The sequence below is a fragment of the Gymnogyps californianus genome, chromosome Z (genome assembly GCF_018139145.2).
Source record: "Gymnogyps californianus isolate 813 chromosome Z, ASM1813914v2, whole genome shotgun sequence".
NCBI lineage: Eukaryota > Metazoa > Chordata > Aves > Accipitriformes > Cathartidae > Gymnogyps > Gymnogyps californianus.
In genome coordinates this window covers 65,107,534-65,132,239 of record NC_059500.1, presented here as the reverse complement: position 1 = coordinate 65,132,239, position 24,706 = coordinate 65,107,534, and the positions used below count along the sequence as shown (strand labels likewise).

Sequence of the window (24,706 nt, the reverse complement as noted above, 5' to 3'; positions counted from 1 at the left end):
GGAGAAGAGACTAGTATGAAGCTGTAGGTTCTAGGAGAGGGCATGAGGGAAATGAAAACCATTCTGGTCAGGGAGTAACTGGAGGGAGGAGATAGGAAGAGGCACATCCACATAATATAAAGGACATGGCTATTTCCCAGTGGCTGTGAAATCCATGTTTAGCACTTAAATCAATGGCCTTGTTTCCAACAGTAACTTGCAGCAGTTCCTAAAAATCTCCTAAACGTTGAACTGCGTACAATTTAGCATCAAAAAAAGTAGGCACTTATTTCACTGCCTAATTTTAGGCATACAATTTCTAGACCTTCTCATACCTATTTTTGGACCCAGAAAAAAGCTGAAACTTGGAACAACGTCTTCCCAGACCTGTATGCTACTGCTGATGCCGCAGAGGAAATACACATTTCTTCCTGGGATATTTTTTTCCTTTCCTCCATCAACAGTAATTCACAATATAAAATAAGAAACTTGGAGATAAATGCCAACTTCTCAGCTGTGACAAATTCAGACAATACTCCAAATATAAATGTCCTAGGTTTTATTTTAAAAAAAACAAACTAAAATTGAAATCTGGATCAGCTCTTCCCTGGAGCTCAGACAATGTACAAATGCAGGGGTGTGGCTCATCTCTGAAATTAGCATGTGAAAAGCTATTTTTATAAGCATAGCAGCAGCCTAGATAACACAGCTAACAACTCATTTAACTATTAGCTCTGTCTAAAAACAAATGGATGATTACTTAGTATGCACAATCAAAACACATATGGCACCCTGAAAGGTTAATATCCAGAGTGTATGTCCTTCACAGCTTAAAGACTACTCGATGAAATGTTTCTGGACTGAACAAAATTTTTTTCCAGTACAACTTTTCTTTTGCCATATAAATGCATAACACAAAGGAACTGTGTTGAAAAAATTCCTCTGTTTATTGACAAAATGAAGAGCTAAAACAAAAGAACCCCCCCATTCTGCTCTGCCAAGCTGCAGCAGTCCTGATCTGCAGGCAAGTTTATTTTGCATGCCTGTTCACCCCCTGACTCTACAAACGTTGTGAAATTAACTTTTGAAATGTACCTAATGCAGCAAAGGAAATCCCTGAGAGTGCAGCCAAACTTCTGACAACAGAAGGCCAGTTAAGCCAAGTGCGCCAAGCTCTTGTCAAGGAGTAGACTTCTTACCTTGGGTAAGCATTTCCAAAAAACTGTCTTAACAGCTGAACTCGTGCCAGATAGCCCAACAGTGGGTATACAGTCATCATCTGGAACAGCAGGAATATTCTTGCAACAAATGACATGATGTCATCACTGGGAAAGTTATCTAGAAAATTCTAAACAGAGGAAATAATGTTACACTTATCAATGGTGGCTTGATTACACGTATCTGCTGATTTTTAATAGCTGTGTGCAAGAAAGAAAGGGATAAAAGCCAAGCAACCACAATTGCTAAATGAACTCCATAACATGAAATACCCTCTCCTTCTTTTACAATTGCCTTGCCACCAAATACCAACTGATTTTTGAATATTACAGGGCTGATGTCAGCTTTCATGTCAGCATTAAAGATGGAATTATGTGGAAGGGCCACCTGATTTTTTAGGCAGATGGATTCATATGCTCCTATTACCTGTCATTATGTATCTAGATATCAAAAACAGTTATTTAATCAGTAAAACTGGATCATATACAAATGAGGAAGGGATCATATAGCACAAGTGGGAACATCTGAAAAAGGAGTATAAGACTTAAGTATCATGGAAATATACAAATGGTTTCCTAAGTACTCAGGATAACTACAGAGAATAAATGGGAAGAAAACCACTTGTCATCTATTACTTAACTGTGGATTTCACCTCATCAAGTTATTTCAAATGGTTCAAAAATAATTTCATGGTTAAACAATGGTACCAGTTCTAACTAACCTACAGTCAGAGGAAGCCTTTAAATGCTGCTTTATTGCTAAATATTATGCAAGAGACATGGAACATCTGGCATAAAATGCATCACCAATTGATTAACTCCTATCTTTGAAGTAATTTAGAGTGTGGGAATCAGCCTTGCCTATAAGCAGATAAGAGTTTAATAGCCTTCACAAGGTGTTTCATGTGGTGCTATTATTTGAAGAACTCTGCTGGCAAGGCTCACCATAGTGTTAGACTCCAAATCTACCCATAGCAAGGACTCCTATCTAAATGAGCTTGCATTCGCATTATATTTCTTTTTCTAGAGTACGTGAAACCAGTCCCAGTGAGTGGGATTGGTCACTACACACACAACTAAACATAAACATAATACTTTTCAGGATTAAAGCAGCTAAAGAAATTAAAGCCTCAACTGTTCACTTGTTCACTTTGGTACCTTCTTCATCACTTTCACAGAGTATTTATTATATGTTTGTTTTTTTACAGAACTACTGGCAACCAGATATGAATGTAAATGAGATAACAGAAGCATTACTCATCTGCTTGTGGTAGTGCCCATGAGGCGTTAGCCAACTGACTAGAGTCAAGGACAGATGTTGTCTGCCAGGGTGAGTCATGAAGCAAGAAGCAGCAGCAGTTCTTTTTTAAATATGTATTTATTAAAAGATCAAGGACGAATACATGCTGCAGTAAAATATCTCACCTGTTCAATACATTCTTTGGATAGTGGTGGAGAAGGAAAAGATGCAAAAATTATCACTCCGACATACATATATGTTAATCCCACCAGGAAGTATGCAACAGAGAGGTCTCTCACCTGAGGAAAAATAAAATCTTATTTTGTCCAGCACCAACACACCAAAACAGGCAAAACAAAAACCTCATGAGAAGATTTCTATTGCATTTATTACTGTTACTTTTATATTTATTCCTGTTTAATATTTATTACTATTACTTTTACATTTTTACTTTTACTTTCTATTACTTGAATGGGGACTTCAAATCTGGTCCTGGATCAGATCAGAAAGCTGCAAGAAGATACCCCAAAGTGGAGCTAGACCAGCATTATCTATGTATGTATCTATCTACATACAGAAAACGCACCAAGAAACAGATATGCCAATAGATGTAGCATGTTATTGCTGGACGCACAAACATACACTAGTTATTAAAACAAACAAACAAGAAACCCCCTCTACTTTCTTATCTTCACCTATTCCTACTAAGAGCCTTGGGACACAGAGACAGCTGTCAAAGAGAGAAAGCCCATCAATGCCATATGTTAAATCTCTTGTCAGGACTAAAAACTTGCAATTAAAGACATCAGCCTACCCAACTGCAGATATAATGTAAAGGACATTTTTTAAGAAGCTGCTCTGAAACCTAAGAGGATGATCCACACACACTGGCTCCAAACCAGAAACTAATACATCAGGCTTCTGTATGAATGGTGTGATAATGGAAGACATAGCTAATACACCATTAAATAAAAAATACAAATAAAACACAAATAAAACAGAAAGGCATAGGTAGGCACAGAGGTATATATGTCCTTTAGCTTTAGCATTGTATTTTATGACTCTTTAATTTAAAATTGCCTATCCACTTTATTACTGAATTTCTATAAACACCCCAGGTAAGTGCACTAAACAATAGTCAAAGATTTTTAGGAGAGAGTGATGAAGCTAGGGTCATAAATCTGTAACTATATTACATATACCTAAATATGGATTTAAACCTTAACTTCAATGTTCACTTCTGAAAATTTTTACTATATTTATGAAGTATCTAACATACAAAAAGATTGTCAACTACACAAAAATAATTAAAAGTTTTTTAGCAACATTTAGTATTGGAAAATAAGCAGCAAATCTACTCAAGCGCTTTATGAAATTGCAGAATCCACATATACATCAGAGTGACCACACAGCAATATACTTAGTGGGTTATTCTTCTGTATCAGTTCTTTTTTTTGGAAATAAAGTGGGAGACCATTTGTTTCTAGTTATTAACTAACTATATTCTGTATAAGCTTACACTACACTACAAAACACTAATTACCTTATAGCAAACCATTTGTTCAGCTGCTGCTAATAATCAGCTTCTCACAGGATTACTAGTAATGCTTCAATACATGACCCTATTTTCCTGTGACTGAGAAGCAAGTCTTAGTAGCTCAGGCACAGCACCAAATTATTAGGACTATATGGCTTCCAGACCAGGATCATAATTATGGCCTCCAGCCAGCTCACTGAGCATGGGCAAAGCTTGCTCACATCTGTGCATGGAAATGTTTCCCTAAGTGTTTCTTCACACTATCCCCTTGACAAAAGAAGCATATCCTATACCTTTCTGGGGTCTTCCGAGGGGAAGGTGGTCCCTGAGGAAAGTATAAAATGCTACATTACAAGTTTCAAGAAAAGTTCAGAAGAAAGCCAGTTTTTACTGAAGGAACTGGAATCTCCTGCTCATTTTGCCAGTGCTTTTGGGGTAGAAGATTGATGCCTTCTTCCCATCAGCCTGCAAGAGGCCAATGACATTTCTCATCAGGCAAAACCACGTTGTTAACGTGTACCCCAGGGTGGCCCTCATGCCCCTGGCAGCTGCATGCTTCCAGATGCAACCTCTTCCTACTGCTGACCAGTTACATGCAGCTGGAAGATGCTTCTCTAGTCTTCACTCTCCTTGCACTGGTCACTGAGTAAGGACTATCAACCTCCATCAGAAGTTGAGCAATAGCATTTTCTTTAAATTTCCCAGAGTTTCTACTCAGTGACATGAGAAGCTGTACAGGTTTTTATATAACAGCTACATCTTTGAAAGCACCAGTGCCCATCCTAAAAAGTGATTTTAGGAATACTAAATTGGAGCATCTAGATTTCTTACAGGTTTTTATGAGTAATTTCCATTAACTGCAGGAGCCAGAGACTAATCAGGGCAAGGTGGTTTTGCAGAGAGACACGGACCCTCATCTCTTGAAGACAGGACTCGGACAATTTTTCAAAATGCACCCAGGACCTTCTTAAGGCGCATCATCTGAGAAAACCTGTTTTTACTTGCTTTACATTTGGTATTTTAGGTGTATTCCTCATGCATAAAGACAGCATAGTAACTTGCAGTTATTTGTACTCAGCCTACATATAAGCTCTAGAACCAACTGTAAAACTATTTTTGCTGTGACAAGTACTTGCAGTTGTGAGGGCAGGCAATCTGAAACGAAATTCCTACTGCTTCCTTTGGACTACACTTGATTAAGGGTAGATAGCTGGTGTGCTATTACCTCTGATTATACTAACTAGTTCATGTTCCTGCAGTTCTTAAGGGTGTATGCTTTAATCTGTACTGAAACTAAGTGCTGAGATACTTTTGATAATGTATTTTTACAGCATGTAACACAATAGAACTTTGTCTTCAGGTGCTGTCACCACACAAAGAATACCCAGATTTTGATTTCCATAAGCAAGAAGGAAAGAAATAAAGACAACTCGAAAACCTGAATTTATTTTTTCTCAAACATCCGCCAGCTCCCTTGCAAACATCTGCTTCTGCATATAGGATGGTTATCTTTGTACAAGAGTGTGTGTTTATGTATATAACAGGAACATCTTTTGATTACTGTTCATTACTCTTCAGGAGAGCTGGGTTCACTCCCTAAAGACCTTGACTGTAAATACTGTTTAGACAGCATAATTCCAGATAAAACCAAAGGACACATGGAGAGAGATAAAAGGATTAATTTTAAGTAACAGAGCAATAATCGCATTTGTCTATTTTAAATTTTATATTAAGACGTTTATATTCAGAATGGACATCACCGTGGTGGAAGCTGCCTAAGCATAAAGAATATGGCAGTCCTTGCACCTAGAGTTTATAATCTAAGATTCAAATGTAGAAAAAATGGTTGAAAGGAGGAAGTATTTGGGCAATCAGAGTGGAAGGGAAGTATCAAAGATAACATGCAGGTCACAGTCCATAAGGATCACAGCTTGCTGCCTGCCAAGCCCTTATCAAGTACACCTGAACTAACAGGCAGATTTTGAGGTGGAACTTGGAGAACATACGTTAGCTGCAGTTACTGCTGACCAGGAGCTTTTCTGGTCAGATGCACAGAACAAAGTGTTAAAAGTGCCTCTGGAAGAACAGAAAATTGGGTGACTGAGGCTGGCAGCAGCAGCACGAAGGCAGAAATCAGCCTCCTAACAAAAGGATGAGTCTGATAAATCGGGTGGAGTTAACAAAGAAAACTCTGAAAATACAAGATGTTATATCACACTTATAGACTAGTACCCAGGCACAGGCTGGACCTGCAGCACAGGACTGGATGCAGCACAGTGAAGGCTCTGTGGCTCTACAGATATTTCCTATGTGATGCTGAAAAGAACACGCAACTTTCAGGCCTTGTTTTCCCTGTTGCATGCCATGGAGAAAATAGTTCATTTTTTCTCAGTACCACAGTGAAACCCAGTTTGTAGAGCTGCTTCTTGGACGGAGAAGCCTATATCAGTGCTTAGCAATTATTACCACATTAGAAGAAGTACCTTTTGATCATCTCATTTCAGATTGGTCACTTCTCAAAAGAGAGATGCTGCCTCTGTAGTATCTCAACAGGACTCTGATCCATATCATAAAAACAGACTTCACCAGTTTAAGCATCAAGGGCAAGTGATAACATTTAACAGGATGACAAAATTACTTCACCAATATGCATAATGCTGTGCATAATTTTGGCTGGAAAGAGAAACCAATGGTAGGGCAGTGTCAATGGAAGCTCACTCTGTTTACAGGGAATAACAGTGTTTCAATATTGCAGAAAATAAGAACCATCCACAGTTCCATGCCTTTTGCAGTTACCACCTGGACAAAAAGCATCTCCCCACTCCCAGCCTTTCCCCCAGGTAAGTCCACAAACAATTGTTAGGAGGCAACACTACCATATTCATGCCTGTAGATCATGCTCTTGGCTTGTGCAGCATCTGTATAGTTGCTTAGGGAACCAGATCACAGACGTGAATCAGAAAAAAACCTGAACAAAAACCCCAACAAATCACCTTTTTGTGGCTGGGTTAGTTTTCTATGCAATCAGTTTCCATACCAGATGATTGTGCAGTGCACAAAAACTTACACTGATAAATACAAGGGGGCAGCAATGGGAGATGGGAACAGGGAGCTCGACTTTGGGAGCTCAGGGCCGTGCTGCTGACATTCGGCTGACTTCAGGGCACTGCTCTTCTCACACCCACACCACTGTACTGGAATAGCAGCCAGAAGAATCCTCCCCCTATGTGTGTTTTAGCTTCGGGCAGTGATACGCGCCTGTGACCAGAATGGAAGCTGCTATTGTTTTGGATTTCTGACTCCATAAAAGGAATGTTATTGTTTCTCTTACTTTTTTCTACCTCCCCAAAGAGTTGTTCTTATGACCACTATTTTCAGCAAGTTTTGTTCAAAACTAAAACAGTACTTTTCCAGCGTGCCAAGTTCTGTGGCTTTTCACAGAACTCTGATGGAAGTGACATGTTAACAGGTCGATCCATAAAACAGTGGAGTCTCCATTGACTCCCCATGAGATACTGATATAAGAAAGCATCTTGTTGATGTAAATACATAGGAAGAAATACCCTCAAAACCGTGACTTATGACAGAAGTTGAGACCCCTATACATATGTAAACCTCCCACTTAGTCCAGCAGCTTAGTGAAATAATCACAAAACAGTTAGCTCTTCAAGAGCATCAGTGCTTCATTAACATTTGCAAAGCACTTTGAGTCTTAGGTGAAAGGCTCCTGTACAGCTACAAACAGGGAAGGAAATCTCTAGCCAAATAAACTCCTAGAAGAACTATGCACAGATTTGGTTTCGCATTACAAACCTTCCCTGCCATACTTAAAGGTGCTCTTTTGGTGCAATTTGAACACTATTCTGGAATGCAAGAGTCTTGTCAAGGGCTTGGGATCCATGCTAGGGCTGACTTGGAAATTCAACTTAAGCTCCAGGGAGGGTATTCAGAAAAGTTGATTCAAATGCAGGCAGCAGTTTCTTCCTCCTTAGCACAGGAAAAGCAAGCTGAAGAAGATTCCAGGTGCTGCTCTTAGCAGCTGATTGCTTGCTCCAATGTAAATGCAGGGGGAAAAGCCACAGGAAAAGTCTTGAAGGTGGCATGGAGGCATTAGGCCTCCTCTGCATACAGAGCTGATGGCTGGAGTGACCATGCCTTTAGAATTTGAGCGCCACAGCTAAAGAGAAATCTTGCCCTTTTCCACATTGTAAGATTTTCTTAAAAAAACTGAGAAGAAACTTACTTCGTTTTCTTTCTCCAGAGCTCCACCAACCCCCTCTTTAGTTGGTAAACTGTTTTCAGAAATGCCCATAAACCCCAAGAAGCCTTCCTGGAGCAGAATTCATGACTCCTTTGCAGAGGTGGTCATTTGCAAGCTGGCCTTGGTTCACAGGGACAAAAAAGTAACTATGCAGATTACTAAAGCAAAAGCTCATCTCACTGCATTGGCACATAATCTGCACTTCACCTCTGAATAATCAAATCAGATATATTTTATCTAAAGTGTTGTGTAGGCAACTGGCTCTAGGTCACCTTGCTTGAGTAGGGGAGTTGAACAAGATGACATCCAGAGGTCCCTTCCAATCTCAACCATTCTGGGATTCTGTACCAGTTTTTCATACAGCTAATATTTAAAAATCTTTGTATGTTATTGTAGTTACCTTTACAGCTAAGATTTTAATGAAGCTGAACAAGAATCCTGGAAAGTAGGGAGGAAAAAATTAAATAGTCAAAATAATTACAGTAAAAATGTACTCTAGGACTCTAACTCTGTAGCATGTTTACGCCATTTTGTATTTTATAATGGGAAGATATTACAAATGCAGTTCCATACATAACTTTTTCAAGGGCTAAGGACCAGTCCAAAGGCTACATATCACAAAGGTTCCCAATCCAGGCTTCAACTTTGAGGATTTCCTAAATAGGGTCAGGTTTCCCTATAAACCTTGACTTGGATTGTGACACAGAACTACTGAAGCAACTCTGAGAAAAGATATTATCTAGACCCCAAAATTATTGTTCAGGACTCTCTTGAACTCAGTCCTATGCCAAATATTCTCCAGCATTTTTCATTCTAAAATTGGTCAGTTTTTCTAGAGTCTTACAACATTGTCAAGCCTCTTGTGTGTAATTTGGCCATTTAATACCAGCCTGAACACAAATAAGTCTGGGACTCTCCTCAAGGCTTTCATCTGAATAAATCTGTAATGCATCTGTTACTTGTTGGTAGCCAGTGAAAAGTATGTGTAACTGGTTTCTTATCAGATCACAAGAGGGAGTTACATTTTCTGAAGCTATTACAGTCCCTGGATGGATTTCAAGAGAAACAGACAGGAAAAAAAGTAGCGTCGCCTGGCAATCTAGGACAAATCAGCACGGTCTTGTGAAATTACTTACGTTGTTTTCTTGATTCCTGTTATTTTGAAGAAGTGTGATGACACAATTGTGGATGAAGAAGGCAAGCGTCAGAACCCCTGTGAGCTGAGGAAACAGAATTCTGAACTCTAAGGGAGGAAAAAAAGTGTTAATAACTTACTTCTTTGAAACAAACAATGCCAAAATGCAGAGGACATACAGTGCTGTGGAGTCTACTGGCAGCAACATGAACCTCCACATTGAAATGGGACAATCTATCTTATCTTTGACCATAGCCACACAGCTATTTAATCAGGAAGTACAAAATGCATGAAGACAGTGGTTACTATACAACACACTCTCCAGCAGTTTCTCGAGAGACCCCAACCATCAAAGATTATTAGGTTAATCTAGGATTTACACATATAAGCTTTTCTGCTTCTCAACAGTTTAACTGGAAAGCATTTTTGAGGCACAAATTGACTGCAGTGAGGCTGTATATCTATTCATCCCTGAACAGGGAGATGGGGGGAAGGAATCATTTGCTCTGTGAACATCTCTTGTTGTTAAGAAGTCACTTATGCTACCAGAGGAAAAATGACATCTGTAGATGTTTAAGAGGTTCTGCTTACAAACCAGGGCATAAAGAAAGGCAGAGTAACTTCCTGTCTTACCATACATCTTATAGCACCTATGAAAAATTTATTTGTTTTTTTTTGTCTCCATAGGAATAGCACTGCTCTGCTTCTGTTAGTATTTGAAGGATTATGTTCACAAGATTGTGTTTCTGGAAGCGCTGCAACTGGTCTAGGAATTCACCAATGTGTAACATCACTGAAGACCCATCTTTGTTGGTATTATATAAGGATGTATGTACTCTTTAGACTGTTAACAGCAATTAGAGATCCCTGAGCTAGCTCAGCTTCTGGAAAGCATCCAGCAATACAGCAAAACACTCATCAGAGGCTCATAAAACCTTACAGATCAAACCACAGAGAGCTCCATGCAAACATATTTAAACCAGATTTCTCTAAAGTGCTATGAAGTCAGCAAGGTAAACACACCCCAGGCAATTAATGAAGGGCTCATCTAGGTTGAGAGAATATGCCTTCCCTAGGGCTGGATTCACTGTATCTCCAATACCTAACTAGCATGATGCACTACTGATAGAATTGAGAGTGCAAGCGACTTGTGGGCTTTCCATCCACTACTTTAATCTCAATAATAAAAATCAAACTGACAGATTCAGAATCTCTTTCAGTACTGCATTTCCCCATCACTACAATAATCGGTAGTAGCTGGATTTATATGCATTAGCTACATGCTTTGTCTATCTCCTAGCAGTACTAGTCACATTGCCAAAATAATCAGACTACCGGGTGCTCCACTTCTTAGCAACCTGCAGCACATGTGTCATGCTACAACTCATTTTACACTAGGACTGCTTAATAGATCTTGGACTTGAACTTCAAGATGCTTAAAACCTGATTTCTTAGACTTAGCCTGTTTACATGGGTTTGTTAGTGAACCATAGTTTGGGCAAATTTCTCCTGCACTCTTAGGAAGAGTCTGTAGATATGAGGCCATGTGAGCATTTGAAGACTGTCTGCTGGGGCAGTTCAGGTTAAAACCCATGTTTCCACGCTCACAATAGAGCAAGACCAAACATTGTGGTCTATCTACTGACTGAGCAGCACATGCTTGAGTATCATTTCTACTTACAGAGAGCATTGAGAATAATGCTATACAAAATAAATTAGGTCATTAATGCAGGTGCTAATCATCCAATGCTTTGAAATCCAAATTTTTACACTGGAGACAAAAGTAGTTTGTTAGTCCAAAAATTCTGCCTAAAAGTAAATGCAGTGATGGAGGAAAATAGATAGCATAGATAGCACTGTTTCAGAACTACCTACATCCATCTATAAGTTTGTACTTATGCTGCAGTAGTCAGGAGGATTCTTAGGGAATTACGATGATAATCCAGTTCATCCTCAAACCATCTGCTTTGGTCTTGCACACAGTCATACTCAGCAAAAATTGCCTGGCTTTGAAGACTCACCCAGAAAAGACAAGAATTTTTTTTGCTTGGTGACATGACCAAGCTGAAGAAACTGTTTTACATAGCCTTTCACTTGTTTCTTGTCATTCAGATCTTGAAACAGGGTTCTGAATGCCTGGCTGAGATTAGGAAAGAATGTCCTTCAGTTACGGAAAAATGAACAAACAGATTTGATGCTAGCTAGGGGCTGGGGGGCGGAGAAGGGGAATACTGGATTTTGAGCAGACCTCTTTGCCAAACCTACACTGAATACACTAGCTAAGCTCTTTATTCTGCTTGTTATTGTGCCAGATCAATTTCAGTTCAACTAGAGAGCTGAATCAACCCAAAGGGAGTGGTAGAAGACGACAAAGAGTAAGTAGCTGCAAGACCACTGCAACTGTGATGTGAACACACTTAAATCAGTTGCATTTCATATCAGTAACTTTACTCAACTAACTACTATCTGTAGTTTACTCACTGAGTTGTTACGCTTGTTGCCACAGTGCGTTACCATGATTCCACAAATTAGATCAGATTCTATTAGGAACACTGAACAACTCTGGTGTTTCTTTTTTTGATCTCTGTCTTGCTACAGCAACTCAAAACCCATCCTAATGTTTTAAGTTACCCTTGTTTTCTTCCCAATTCTACATTATTGGAGCTAACAATAGTTTGCAACCCACGTGTAAAACTGTTAGTACAGTGCTTACTGTGACTGGAAACTAAAAATGCACAAAACCACAAAAGAAACCCTACGAAGGTCCATATCTCTGAATTTTGCGTTAGGTAAACAAGTAACGTTTAAAGAAGGACAAAATACTCATTTCTAAGAACAGAAGGAGTGATACAATTCAATAGTACAGGACACAGCTCCTTGGAGCCAAGCGGTCATACAATTTTGCCTGTTGTAAAGGATGGGGAAAAAACAGCTAACACCTAACCCCAGATCTCTCATTCCAAGCCTCCTAAAACAAGAAGCTGATCTCTTTAGACTTTCTGTTCATGCAGTACCACTGTTTATGACTGTGACATCTCACACAGTAATTTGTAACAGTAATTTTGAAAGAACAAACAGCCACCAAAACAACATTCGAGAAAGAAAAGAAACATATTGGAGAGCTAATGGGTGTTTAAAAGAGAATAGCTAAGATTATGGACTAAAACCTGAGACAGATTGGGAAGTACAGGACAATCGTACTTGTAAATTCAGGTGAATGAGCTATTTCATTTAAGCAAGACAGCGTGTGGAGAACTTACAGCACCTTTACCAGTCTACAGACTACATCTGTAACTGCTACTGAAATAGGCATGATCTGAAAATGGTGCAGCCAGAACTTATTACAATACAGGTGAAACAGGACTATGGCAAGCTCCCTGTCACATGATATATGTTGGAGATACTGCTGATGGGCACTCCTCCACAGTGTTGATACTGTCTCCTAATTAAGGAACATCACTGGGAAAGGGATTCCTTGTCACTTTGTCACAAGGGATCCTTCCTGAGCCTCTACATGCAACATCAGACAGCATTTCCTCACTTATGTCACAGAGGTGTTAAAAGGTAAATGAATGTCATTCATGAATTGCTTTAAAATAATCTTAAACTCATCATACATATGCTTCATTACTGTATTTTAACTATCTTACCTGGTACAAAAAAATCATTCTCTGTAAACCAGTTGTATTCTAAGTGGATTCCCAGATGAGCAGCCTTTACAGTAACCAGAAAAACTAAGTAGAAAACTGAAACCGTACCTAGAAAAGTCAAGAGCCAAACAAACATAATGAGGCAGTAGAAAGTATTTATGCTGTGTTTTATTCTTGCTCCATCCAACTAATTACCAGTAGCCCAAACACTTAGCGTTGGTATTCATTCTTAAAAATACAGGCTAGGTCTAAATTTTCTTTTCTTTATTTCTTTCATAGGTCAGAGAGAAAGCACAATGCACTTGCACCCAGTGCAAGCTTTCAGCATGTTTAATGTTCTCCAGACGCTGCACTAGTGACAGTGGAAGAAGTATCCTGTAATCCCTGGTGCTGGGCAGGTAGGGAGGGCTCTAGGCAGTAACAGATTGGTTTCAGCTTCAGCTGTCGGGATTTTAATCTAACGTGAGACAAAGTCGGCCACAGTACTGCAGCTATTACAACATCCATTCAGTCACTGACTTTTTGAACCAAATGGCCCAATGAGATACGAATGTTTACTGCAATTGTGAACCTTACACTGGGAGCTAGAAGCTGATAATGAGATTTGATTGCTACTGATTTAAACCTTGTCTTGATCATAACTGGACAACCTTGATCATAACACTGGATTTGCATTCCATCTCGTTGGTTCAGAGGCATCCAGCAATACTCTGCACAGCTAGAGGACTACAGATAAGATCACAGATAGGTATAAATGCCTTGCTGTGTCTGCATGTGGAATGGAAAGCATATGATCTTGGCTCCTGCCATTTGAAAGAGTGATGGGCAGAATAATAACTACCTAAAAATTGAAGGAAACTGTGCAACAGTAATTAAGGCTACTGCCATGCAACCTCCCAGCCAATAATACTGCTAGTCACCAGAGAACAGGCTATAAGTAAGTAAAGACAAAGAAACAGCATTTTTACAGTTCAGAATACAGATTCAGATAAGACATCATTTCATTCTAGTAATATCTCCAAGGTTAAAAAACAAATTGAAGAAATTATAATTTGATTACACAGAGCATAGTCAAGGAATTAGGAAGATAAAAGGTTCTGTACTTGAGCTTAACAGCTAAACTTTAGCTTACCAGCTAAAATATTCTGTAGTTTCCTAATGATTTAGGTTTCTGTAGGTGTAAAGATAAGTAAAAGTGCTCTATTAAGATTCATTTCAGCATCTCAAAAATTGCCTTCCATTTTTTCTTGTCCTATAAACTTAAAGGTTTACAAAAATTAAGGCAACTTTGAACAGCTTCTGAATTACATAATAATCTACTGAAGTTATGAGAAATTTCATTTTTTAATATTCAGGTTCTCAAATAAAAAATAGTTTCCCATGATAATGTGCTTATTTTAAAAACAGATACAGTTACGGCTAGGTCTCACTTGATAAAATATTTTCTTATCTCTAATGTTACATCTAGTCTATGTAAAAACCTTACTTTTTACACAGAAGCAGTATCACTTGCCCAAGTTCCTGTGCTGTATTTTCATTTGGTTTTTCCAGCAACAGCAGATCCAAGCTCTAATTAAGTGTCACACTGGAACAGAGGACAAACTAGACCCTCAATTCCCTGTCCTCTACCTCCTTTACAATACATCTCCATCTTTTTGAACCTGTTCGGTGATCCCCATCTCCTTTTCTCTTTCTTTTCATCATGGGCTTCAATGCTGTGCCCTCAGACCTCTCCTACTCCATAAACTGTGACCAATCCCACTCATCATCCATGTGCTTTATCCACTTTACCAATCCCACCTGCCTTGGTCTTCTATCTCAAGACATGGAAGCAAGGAAAAGTCACAATTTTTGTCCTTGTAGCACAGAACAGGCCAGGGTATTGGGAGCTGGGGCAAAGTACAGCAGCAGGTTACACTGATTGACTGTTGTGATTAATTACTCAACTGACTGGTAGCAAATGACTTCAGGTCAGAAGCAATTAATCTTTGTAACCACCTGTGCTGAAATGTTTACCAGATGAGGAAGGGTATGCCCGACTGTTTGTGCCAAGGTAGTATGCATCAAATGCTGCATAATAGTATGTGTACCACCGTTTGGGAAAATCTGTTGTAAATATAGTGGAACTTGTTTTACACGATTATCAAGGGAGCAAAGGAAAAAAAGAATAACTCCCTATTAACTGTAAGACTCAAGCACAGCAGGATAGAAAGCCTGTGGGTGATTAACAAACCAACGAACAAACCACTCTGAGGCACAATACTGGCTGCCAGCAAACTACTGGAAGAGTGGCTGGAAAGCTGCCTGGCGGAAAAGGACCTGGGGGTGTTGGTCGACAGCCAGCTGAATATGAGCCGGCAGTGTGCCCAGGTGGCCAAGAAGGCCAATAGCATCCTGGCTTGTACCAGATATAGTGTGGCCAGCAGGACTAGGGAAGTGATCGTCCCCCTGTACTCAGCACTGGTGAGGCTGCACCTTGAATACTGTGTTCAGGGCGCTGGTGAGGCTGCACCTCGAATCCTGTGTTCAGTTTTGGGCCCCTCACTACAAGGAAGACACTGAGGTGCTGGAGCGCATCCAAAGAAGGGCAACAGAGCTGCTGAAGGGTCTAGAGAACAACTCCTGTGAGGAGTGGTGGAGGGAACTGGGATTGTTTAGCCTGGAGAAAAGGAGGCTGAGGGGAGACCTTATTGCTCTCTACAACTGCCTGAAAGGAGGCTGTAGTGAGGTGGGTGTTGATCTCTTTTCCCAAGTAACGAGTGATAGGACAAGAGGAAATGGCCTCAAGTTGTGCCAGGGGAGGTTTAGATTGGGTACTGGGAAAAATTTCTTCACCAAAAGGGTTGTCAAGCACTGGAACAGGCTGCCCGGGCAAGTGGTTGAGTCATCATCCCTGCAGGTACTTAAAAGATGTGCAGATGTGGCGCTTAGGGACATGGTTTAGTGGCGGACTTGGCAGTGTTACGTTAACATTGGACTGGATGATCTTAAAGGTCTTTTCCAACCTAAATCATTCTATGATTCTATTCTATGATTCTACTCATTGGAGTAGCTTTCACTGTTTCCTATACATTTTAGCCACAATGAACCAATGCTTTAATAGTATTTGTTACCTACCTAGGACATTAAACTTTGCAAAGAAGGATGGAGACTTCAGATTTAGCAGAGGCAGAAGAACAGCAATGAGGTAAAAAGGTACTGTTTGTGATTTATTCCACCACTCCTGGAAGAGTTCAAAACCTGTATTGTTGCCAGAAGAGAACATCACACTCTTGTTCTGTGGTGGGTGACCGCTAGCAGCACTTGGACAAATGACTGGAAGAAAGGAAAAGAAAAATATCCCCAGATGAAAAGGATTTTACTTGCACAGAATCTTCACAGCCAAGATCCCATAATTTCTGGACAGTGTTCTACCTATGGGGAACAGGACCACTCAAAAGTAACATTTGACAACTCAGTTCCTAACTTCTATTTGTTTTTTTACCAGGAGTTTAGCGCTAAGATTTCACTGCTAGGCACCTTGCACTCTAAGCCGACAAGTGCTACGTTCTTTCAGCCGAGCACAACAAAGATGCTAATTTGTCTGAAGCCTGGGCTGTGACATAGGATCAGCCTTCAAGGTCATATACCTATAACTAGGTGTGCTCAGTGCCTACATGCACCTGCTGGAATCAAGTCATAGCAACACGCCTCTGCATCTGGCTGCATATTTAGCATTGTAATCTGTCCCTGCATACTTCAGTAAGATCATATGAACCAAGATACAAGTGCATCTGTGTACAGAAGAGCCTGTATTACTGTATGTTGCTCTGGTAACACACAAACTACGGATGACAAGAAAGCTACTATAACAATTGGCAGGTCTAAAACTCACGCACCGAAGTAAAACACCCTGTCATCTTGGTGCCGTGCGAGGTGCAAGTACATCACTGCTAGACAACACAACAGAAGCAATTTAAGATATGCACCCATAACGCTGCCAAAAGGGAATGTCACACTGCTGTTACATGGTGGCTGATCAATGGCAGCACCTGAACAAGTGACTGGAACAAAACCAACCAAACAAAAAGATCCTTCGATAAAAACGTATTTATTTGATTTTTGTTAACATCAGCATTTCTTTCTAACACATGCCTACAAAGTTATGTGTTGAAATATGAACCTGTCTTATTGTTCTTGTAATGTCTTATTTTAAATGTTGGCATCCCACAATACTTGATAGCCTCCCTCCCACATTGGCTGCATGCCTGTTCTGTTACAAAGGCAAGGGTGTAAAAAGTGTTCTGTCACATTTCTTGAGAGACCATTATGTTACTTTACTTCCAGTTTTCTCATTTGATTTCTCTCCATTGCTTATAAGAGGATTTTTTCACAGACCTTGAAAAATGCTTTTTTTCTTATTGATCTCCTTGGTAGCCCTGAATGCCCTGCCAAGTGTCATTTGAGCATCTGGCAGCCCTTAATTTTGTGAAGCAGCTGCTTTAAATCTTCCAGTTGCTGGAGGATGCTGTGGAATATTGTTGTCTGCTTTGTCTCCAAGTTATACCCCCTGCTGCATAAGAATGGGACAGAACAGCAGAAGCAGGAGAGAGCACAAAAGAGCGAGCACTGCAGCAGCTATTGGTGCCTTGCTGGTAAGGACTGTAGGAGAAACAGGATTCAACACTAGCTCAAATGCAAATTAACTGGTTTTCAGAATTATTTCTCAACTCCTTTTGCTTGACTCCAACAGCTGCTCTCCAGAAACATTGCTGCAGCTAGCGTGACACACAGCTGTCTGGCTGGTACTGAAATGTTTCCCCATTCCCATAAGCACCCAGGATAGAGAAAATTTTCTGCTTCATAACAAAGCACTACATGTTCAGTTACTATATATAGGCAGAAAGATCAGAGGCTGACAATGCCTAGCTTCTGCCTTCATTCTACATTATTCTGCCTACTTAAGAACTCTCAACAGACCTATCTTCATACTCGACTGCACTTTCCTCCCTTAGTTGTGCAAATGTCAGACTCTCCACAAAATGCAAGCGGACGCTCATGTAGCCTGACACTTGTTTCTTTTTGCGCTCAGCATCATTAAAGCTGTTCTTACAGCATTTTTTTAAGTAAGAATGTTGCTGCAGAGGTAGTGAGGAGCCCCAGCTAAGATTTTAAACAGTAAACAGATCTAATGTGCCTCAATTTTAGGGTGTCAAAATTCCTTAAGGCAATTCCTCATTGTGCAACTACTGTTAAGAGGTGTAACATTCATGGTTTTAAGGAGGATCTATCTGGGTATACACAAACTTGTAATTTGCTTTTTAATCCTTATTCCCACCCCCACTTTCTTTCTTTTTTTTTTTTCAATTATTAAGCTTTCCAAGTGTGTGGTTATTTGTGGAAGTACAAATCCCAGATAGAAAATTAGTTTTTTTACAAACAGGTAGTTAGAACTTCCGATATACACTTTATACCTGGAACGTGGTTAGGCATGGAAACATGATGATTTGCCTTTAAATCCCCCCCCCCAAACCAGGAAAGACAATACTAATACGTGCTTCTTACCTTTGTTACTTCCATTCGTGCCAGGAACGATATCTGTTACATTAATGTCATGAACAAAGTCTGAAAAGAAGAAAATCTTACTATCAATGTCGCAAACCTGCTATTAGGCTTTTATCTGTTGACTTGATAAAAATTAAGTAAGGAAATATTTTGGAAAATGACATTAGAGGCGCAATACAGCAGCTTGCACTCCTCCCAACCCCAAGTGGATATTTTAAAACTTTCTCTTAGAAGTGTTTTAAAGTAGTCCCCCCACTGCACTACTTTCTTCTCAGCAGACCTGTCCATTTATGAAGTTCCCAAGCCTACCGTCCCAGCTGCTCATTCCTGTTCCCCAGCACACCTCCGCTAGTCCCAGCTCCTTGGTCTGCAGCACTGTACAGTAGGTTAGTGAAGAGATGCATCTTAAAACCAGCCTCTTTTGGGACAGAATAAAAGTGCACGCAACCATACTCTTAGTCCAGATAGTATTATACGAAAAAAGCTTCCCCTACTCATTTTTCTAATCTTTTTTTCAGAAGAGGCTCTGTGGGATGCTTTTTCCATATTGTATTTTAAAGAAGGGAATCTCTGGAAATGGGTTTCAGTCTTACTGTCTACAGTCATCTCTAGTAGTATTTTGTTTCCAGTACACTCCTGTGCTCTTTACTGCTCTGCCACACCAGATATTTCCGAGTTTCTGCAACTTCACCAGTATGAGAGTGTTGGATAGCAATTTCCTTATATTTATGTATACATACACACAGAAAACGCCCATCAGCTTGGAAATTTAATTAGTGTGTCTCTGGTTAAAATTTGCTTCTGCTGCATGTGGGTGTATTATGCACACAGAAAATCAACTGGGGTAGTAGACCTCAGATTTTTTTAAATGCAATTAACAGCAGCTTGTTTCTCATAAAGCAAGCAAGAAGTCTTGTGGGAAGAAAACTATTTTTGTTTCTTCATTTTGATTTATGACACCCTGAATCACAACTGAGTTTCTCATGCTTACTGATATCAGTTCAGTGTATACAACAATCAGAAAGTTTAACTAAAATCATTCGTCACCTCCTCACTTCACCACTGTTTTGTGTTGCTACTTAAAAAAAAGTAGCTAGTATGAAGCCATCAAAAGAACTGATAGCTCTTACAGAATTACAGCACTTCAAAATTAGTTGTAGATGGATAGCCAACTTATGTTTCCTCTGTACTTAAAAAGTGTTTAGGACTAGCAATTGCATTTGTGGATTTATTTCTGTTTCATAAAACAAAAACAGAACAAAAGCATGGGACACACAAAAAAAAAGACAGGATATCATACTTGGCTTGCAGTTCTTGCATTCTTTGTGTACTACTGCTACTTTCTAGACCATCCTCCCTTAGGAAATCAGTTCGTTCCCACCTAAATTGTGTGTGCAGATTTTAAAAAAAGTTATCTGAATGTCCTAGAATTAAATACAGTAGCCTGCTTAGAATAACTTAGAAAAGCATGGCTGGAAGATGCCATTGTGTCAAACCTACATCCTATTACCCATTTTATAACTTAGTAATTAAGTAGCCAGAATAAAAGTTAGGACAAGAATCCAATTATTGAAGTTATCACAGAGCAAACAACTTAAATAAGAACACCCAACATATAGGTAAGTGATAAAATAACATGCCAATCTCAGGGAAAAGCAGGACTTTTTTCCTTGAAGAGGAACTGTTTTGATCATTCTGAAGTTTGCTTATTAGAATCAGAGTTATCTGGTTTAGAATAATTTAAGATTGAAGCACTAACCTTATTAAAAAAAACCCAAAGTCTAAAATGAAATGGCCTTAAAAATGTATGAATTGGGTCAGCTGTAAAATACACCAGTCATTAACCAATAAAGTAAAGTATGTCCTTCAGGGATGGTGGGAATTCTAATTAAACATTGTTTAAGAGGTATAAGTGTCTGTGCTGCTATTTGCCTCAGAGATTTGTTAATTACCTTCAAAACAGAAACTCTTAAATCTTAGTTGTGCTATTCAACGCTATGAGTCAGATTTTCAAAGCTCTCAATTCCACCATTTATTCCCACAACTCTACATACCTAATTGATTGTATCCACAAAAGCTTGTGTGTCTGCATGTATGAGGGTGTAAATAACCAGTATGTGTTCTTTTGTAGCAATGCCAGACTAAGAATCGTTCTTTCACTGTGCTACAGTTCATCGTTCCTTCAGGGACACTTGCAAAAACTTTCTATATGGCAGCACTCTAAGTGTGTTTGTTGAAATCGAGAATGAAACTAGATTTTTTTTTCAGTAACCTGAATCATTTCAACAGCCTAGCCTGTTATATGGCTGTTCAAATAGTTACACCCATGCAAACAAGGAGGGAGAGAAAATACCAAGTGGAAACAAGCAACCAGGTTTGGGTTGTTTAAACTACACCAAGAAGCCTCATTACTGACATGCACATCAGATAATTGGTACTTTGTCTTTCATTAAAACCACACTTTAAAAGACAGATTGAGAAACTGGCTTTGAAAACATACATGACTGTACCCGTAACTCCACACATAGTTACTTATTCTCACTTGACTTTTCACGCAAAGTAACAGAAAAATCAAGATTAAATAAAATGGACAATCTTTTTTCAGTATAAAGCAAAGTCTTGATCTTTCCACAAGATAGCTGTAAAAGTTAACCAAAAACATATACTTACTGTATATAAACTTTCCTGTGTTGAACAGAAAGTTGGACATAAGCACCCAATAAACAACCATGGCTCCAACAAGCGATACCATAGAAAAAAAGAGGCTTGACCATTGACCAAAGGATCCAAAGTAATACTTGCAAACATCTGGAAATTCCCAGTTTGAGGTATCTATTAAAGCTGAAGAAGATACAAAAACTAGAAACATATCTAAACAAAATGTTATATCAGAGTCAGTAGAACTCTTCATGACAGGATGTGTTCTTGTTTCAGAATATTCTGACACAAATTCACAGTGCTTCCAAGGGCTAACAAGATTGCTGTTAACTTGAAAGTGTAACGCTCATTAGGCATTTGACTAACGAGTCAAATGACTCAATGAAGATGTAGAGGCTTTTATTGTGGCTATACTACTACTTTGAGTACTTTCAGAAGCACTGGAATAAGACATGGTTGCAAAAATGCAGCCATGCATTTGCAGCTAAAGCCTTTTGCAGGAGTTATGGCAAAGTAGGCCAGACCATGAACTAGTCTTCAACAATGCCCTGAAATGAGTTGTCACAAACTGGAGGCCTTAACTGCCTTTATTTGAGCAAGTGAGGGGTTAGTTTATGCATAAAAGCACCAACTACAAAAGCTGCAAGATGAGTTTTGAACAATAAAAGTACATTCTAAGTAGACCCACTGTCAGTGAGACAATTGTCCATAAATTGCCTCCAACACAGAATATATACAAATATTAGGTTAGTACAGACATACAACACAAGTGGATGCAGCTACAGCCCACGCTGTTCCACTACAGAACATGATCAGAAATACATGTAGAGAACTGGACAGTGCTTATGGAGAAGGGAAACCTCTAACTCCGTTAAGTCCCCAAACGCTTAGTAAGTGAACATCTGAAGCCTTGCTTGCTAAGACTTTGGGTTTGGCTATAATACTTAGGTCCCAAGGAACTGAAGGATAATCTAATAAGGGAATACAGACATTTAGCTTACAGAGCTTAGATCCAGACTACAAAAGCAGGGAGACATTCAAAGGAACAGCTTTTATTTGCAGCTCAGGTCTACCATATAGTAAAGATACGGACAAACTAAGAATCTATTACACCTCTGTATTTCACCCTTAATGGAAATATTTGCATTATGAAGCTTTGTATTTCTTACGTATCGTTTTCCGTGATTTCACAACTCTGTAGCAGCAATAAAGAGTCAAAATGCCCATCAGTAAGATGAGAATGATTCCAGAAGTAAAGCCTGCCTGTTAAGAGGGAGAAATACAGCTTACTTTATTTATCAATAACACTACAGAAAAATGAAGAGCAAGCCACGTTGCCAAAAACATTTTCATACGCATGCATTTTTCATAGTTTTACCTGTTTTATTCCCCATGGGATACTTAATATAGATGTACCCATCATTGTATTCCATATCATAAATCTAGGAAGAAAAGAAAAAAGCCAGTGAATAATTTAAGAAGCAGTCTTACTTCATACTATCTTCTTAGCTAAAATAGTCACGCATACAATATAGAACATTCAATAATAATGCATTTTCTGGCTAATATATGGCAAGGTGCTTAACATACATTGTCACTATACTGGAGTTTTTACCATAGCCATCTGTGCAACTGTCAACTTTAAAAGCTGTTCCTAACGGACTGTACACGTAGATATCATCAGGAGCTGGAAGTACATGATCAGGAGCAATCTAACAAATGGATAAAAAACAAGACTTATTAGTAACACCAAAGTAACTACTGTCCCAAATACAGCAAGTCAACTGTTGTAAATCACAAACCTTTCCATGAAAAGTGCATTTAAAAAAAAAAAAAAAAAAAGTTGGACTACATTAATTTTCTCCCCATGAAAAAAAACAGTTGCTAGGATTTTTAGCTAGATAGCAGAAAAATAGATTTTTCTTCTGCAAAATGTCTGTAACATACTATGCACAAATCATGCTAGTTCACTTATTGCGGCTGACCACTGCTTAAATCCTCTGATAGATTGGAGAAATGAGTACATGCATCTGGGCAGCCTGGACCACTGTTACAAAATTCAAGCTGTTTGTATGTTTTCTTTGGATGGTGAAGGCATTGCACAAGAAGTCAATCACAACTTGTGATAACACAAGACCTTGTTAAGGCACTCAGCTACTAGACATTTACTTCAAAGCAAGCTGCAGAGCGACTCTCCCCCTATTTTTACTTTTGCTTCTTTTATAGACCTAGGCTGTGGAAGACCCAATGTGCCAGAGACCACTCAGTTAATCTGGCCCTGTCTTTGCCTTACCAATGCCCTGTCTGCAGGAGATGCAAGTCTGCTATAGTAATGAATCCGCTTATTCATTGCTGAAGCTTCATCAGTGACTCTTTGCATGTCATCGTTCACACTGACTATGTTTGTAGGCTCCACATGAAATGGTCTAAAGGAGGGGAAAAAAAGAAAGAAAAGGAAAACCCTTAAAACCCTAGAACACAAGAGCTAACGTACAACTCAGAGAACAGCTTAGCATCACTCAGGATGAGTCTGTCATTCACTGACACAAAGCAAATGCAAAAATATCAGTGCCATGAGGGAAGCTGCCATCCATGAAAGAACCATGTGTTGATATCATCCATATTAAAACGGCCTCTTGCTGAGATTCTGCAGGACAATCTAACATCAAAATTCAGACCTAATATCCAGTCTATTAGTTCTCAACAATGAGTCACACCAGAACTACATGTTAATAAGCTTGGCCAAGCTTATTAGTGTTTATAACCAGTGTTGCCAGAAATAGTGATGAGGAACAGAGGCAGAAACAGAAAGCGTGAGAATGCAGAAGCAGAAACAAGACAGAGAAAAAGAGAGGAATGAGCGGTGGTAGTGAGGACCACCTATGAAAAGGCTAGGAACTACTAATCTAGCCCAAACCACTGTATGAAACGGTGTTTAATGGGGAAGGAGCCAAGCCCAAATAAGTCCACGTGCTCATACTATTTTTAAGCTAACGCAACCGGAAATAGAATTTGTCACAGAACATGGAACAACAGATGTCCATTTGCAGTTCTGAACTACTTCACAACTTCCCTTCAGATTTAATTAGGGTAATCATGGAGAACAGGACTGTTGGCAACCGAAGTCCTACATCTCTCATACAGAGATGTACAGAATACAAGTGGTCTCCCTTCCCTCTTCCCCAGCTGAGTTAGACTGCAGGCACCGTCACAGCCACTAAAGGAGAAAGCAGCCATACCACATGCCTCTTGTCTTCTCTGCACACACGTAGGTACAGAGCAAGCAGAGTGAAAGCTGCTCCTAAGTTACAACACAACATAAACTTGGCTTCATGCAAGGGGCGCCACCAGAGAAATGCAACCTAATAAAGATATTGCAGCGATTTTTTTTTTTAATCGAGTATAATTTCCTTCCATATAGGCATACTATACTATTGCCTAAACATGACATTCACTCCTAGCAGTGACAGGCTAATTTCTCAAAC

The 24,706-nt window shown here is 39.3% G+C and overlaps 1 protein-coding gene across 1 annotated transcript in view; it reads right to left on the bottom strand.

The window, feature by feature from the left end:
* Nucleotides 1-24,706, bottom strand: part of SLC38A9 (solute carrier family 38 member 9) — a 50,176-nt gene that overhangs the window by 10,058 nt on the left and 15,412 nt on the right. The window contains exons 3-13 of the mRNA XM_050912738.1: nucleotides 23,515-23,647; nucleotides 22,812-22,933; nucleotides 22,600-22,663; nucleotides 22,391-22,484; nucleotides 21,234-21,404; nucleotides 18,564-18,623; nucleotides 16,137-16,334; nucleotides 13,020-13,127; nucleotides 9,371-9,477; nucleotides 2,622-2,735; nucleotides 1,179-1,327 (exon numbers count right to left, since the gene is read on the bottom strand). Of these exons, the coding sequence (XP_050768695.1) occupies nucleotides 1,179-1,327; nucleotides 2,622-2,735; nucleotides 9,371-9,477; nucleotides 13,020-13,127; nucleotides 16,137-16,334; nucleotides 18,564-18,623; nucleotides 21,234-21,404; nucleotides 22,391-22,484; nucleotides 22,600-22,663; nucleotides 22,812-22,933; nucleotides 23,515-23,647 (1,320 nt within the window). The remainder of the gene's footprint in view (nucleotides 1-1,178; nucleotides 1,328-2,621; nucleotides 2,736-9,370; nucleotides 9,478-13,019; nucleotides 13,128-16,136; nucleotides 16,335-18,563; nucleotides 18,624-21,233; nucleotides 21,405-22,390; nucleotides 22,485-22,599; nucleotides 22,664-22,811; nucleotides 22,934-23,514; nucleotides 23,648-24,706) is intronic.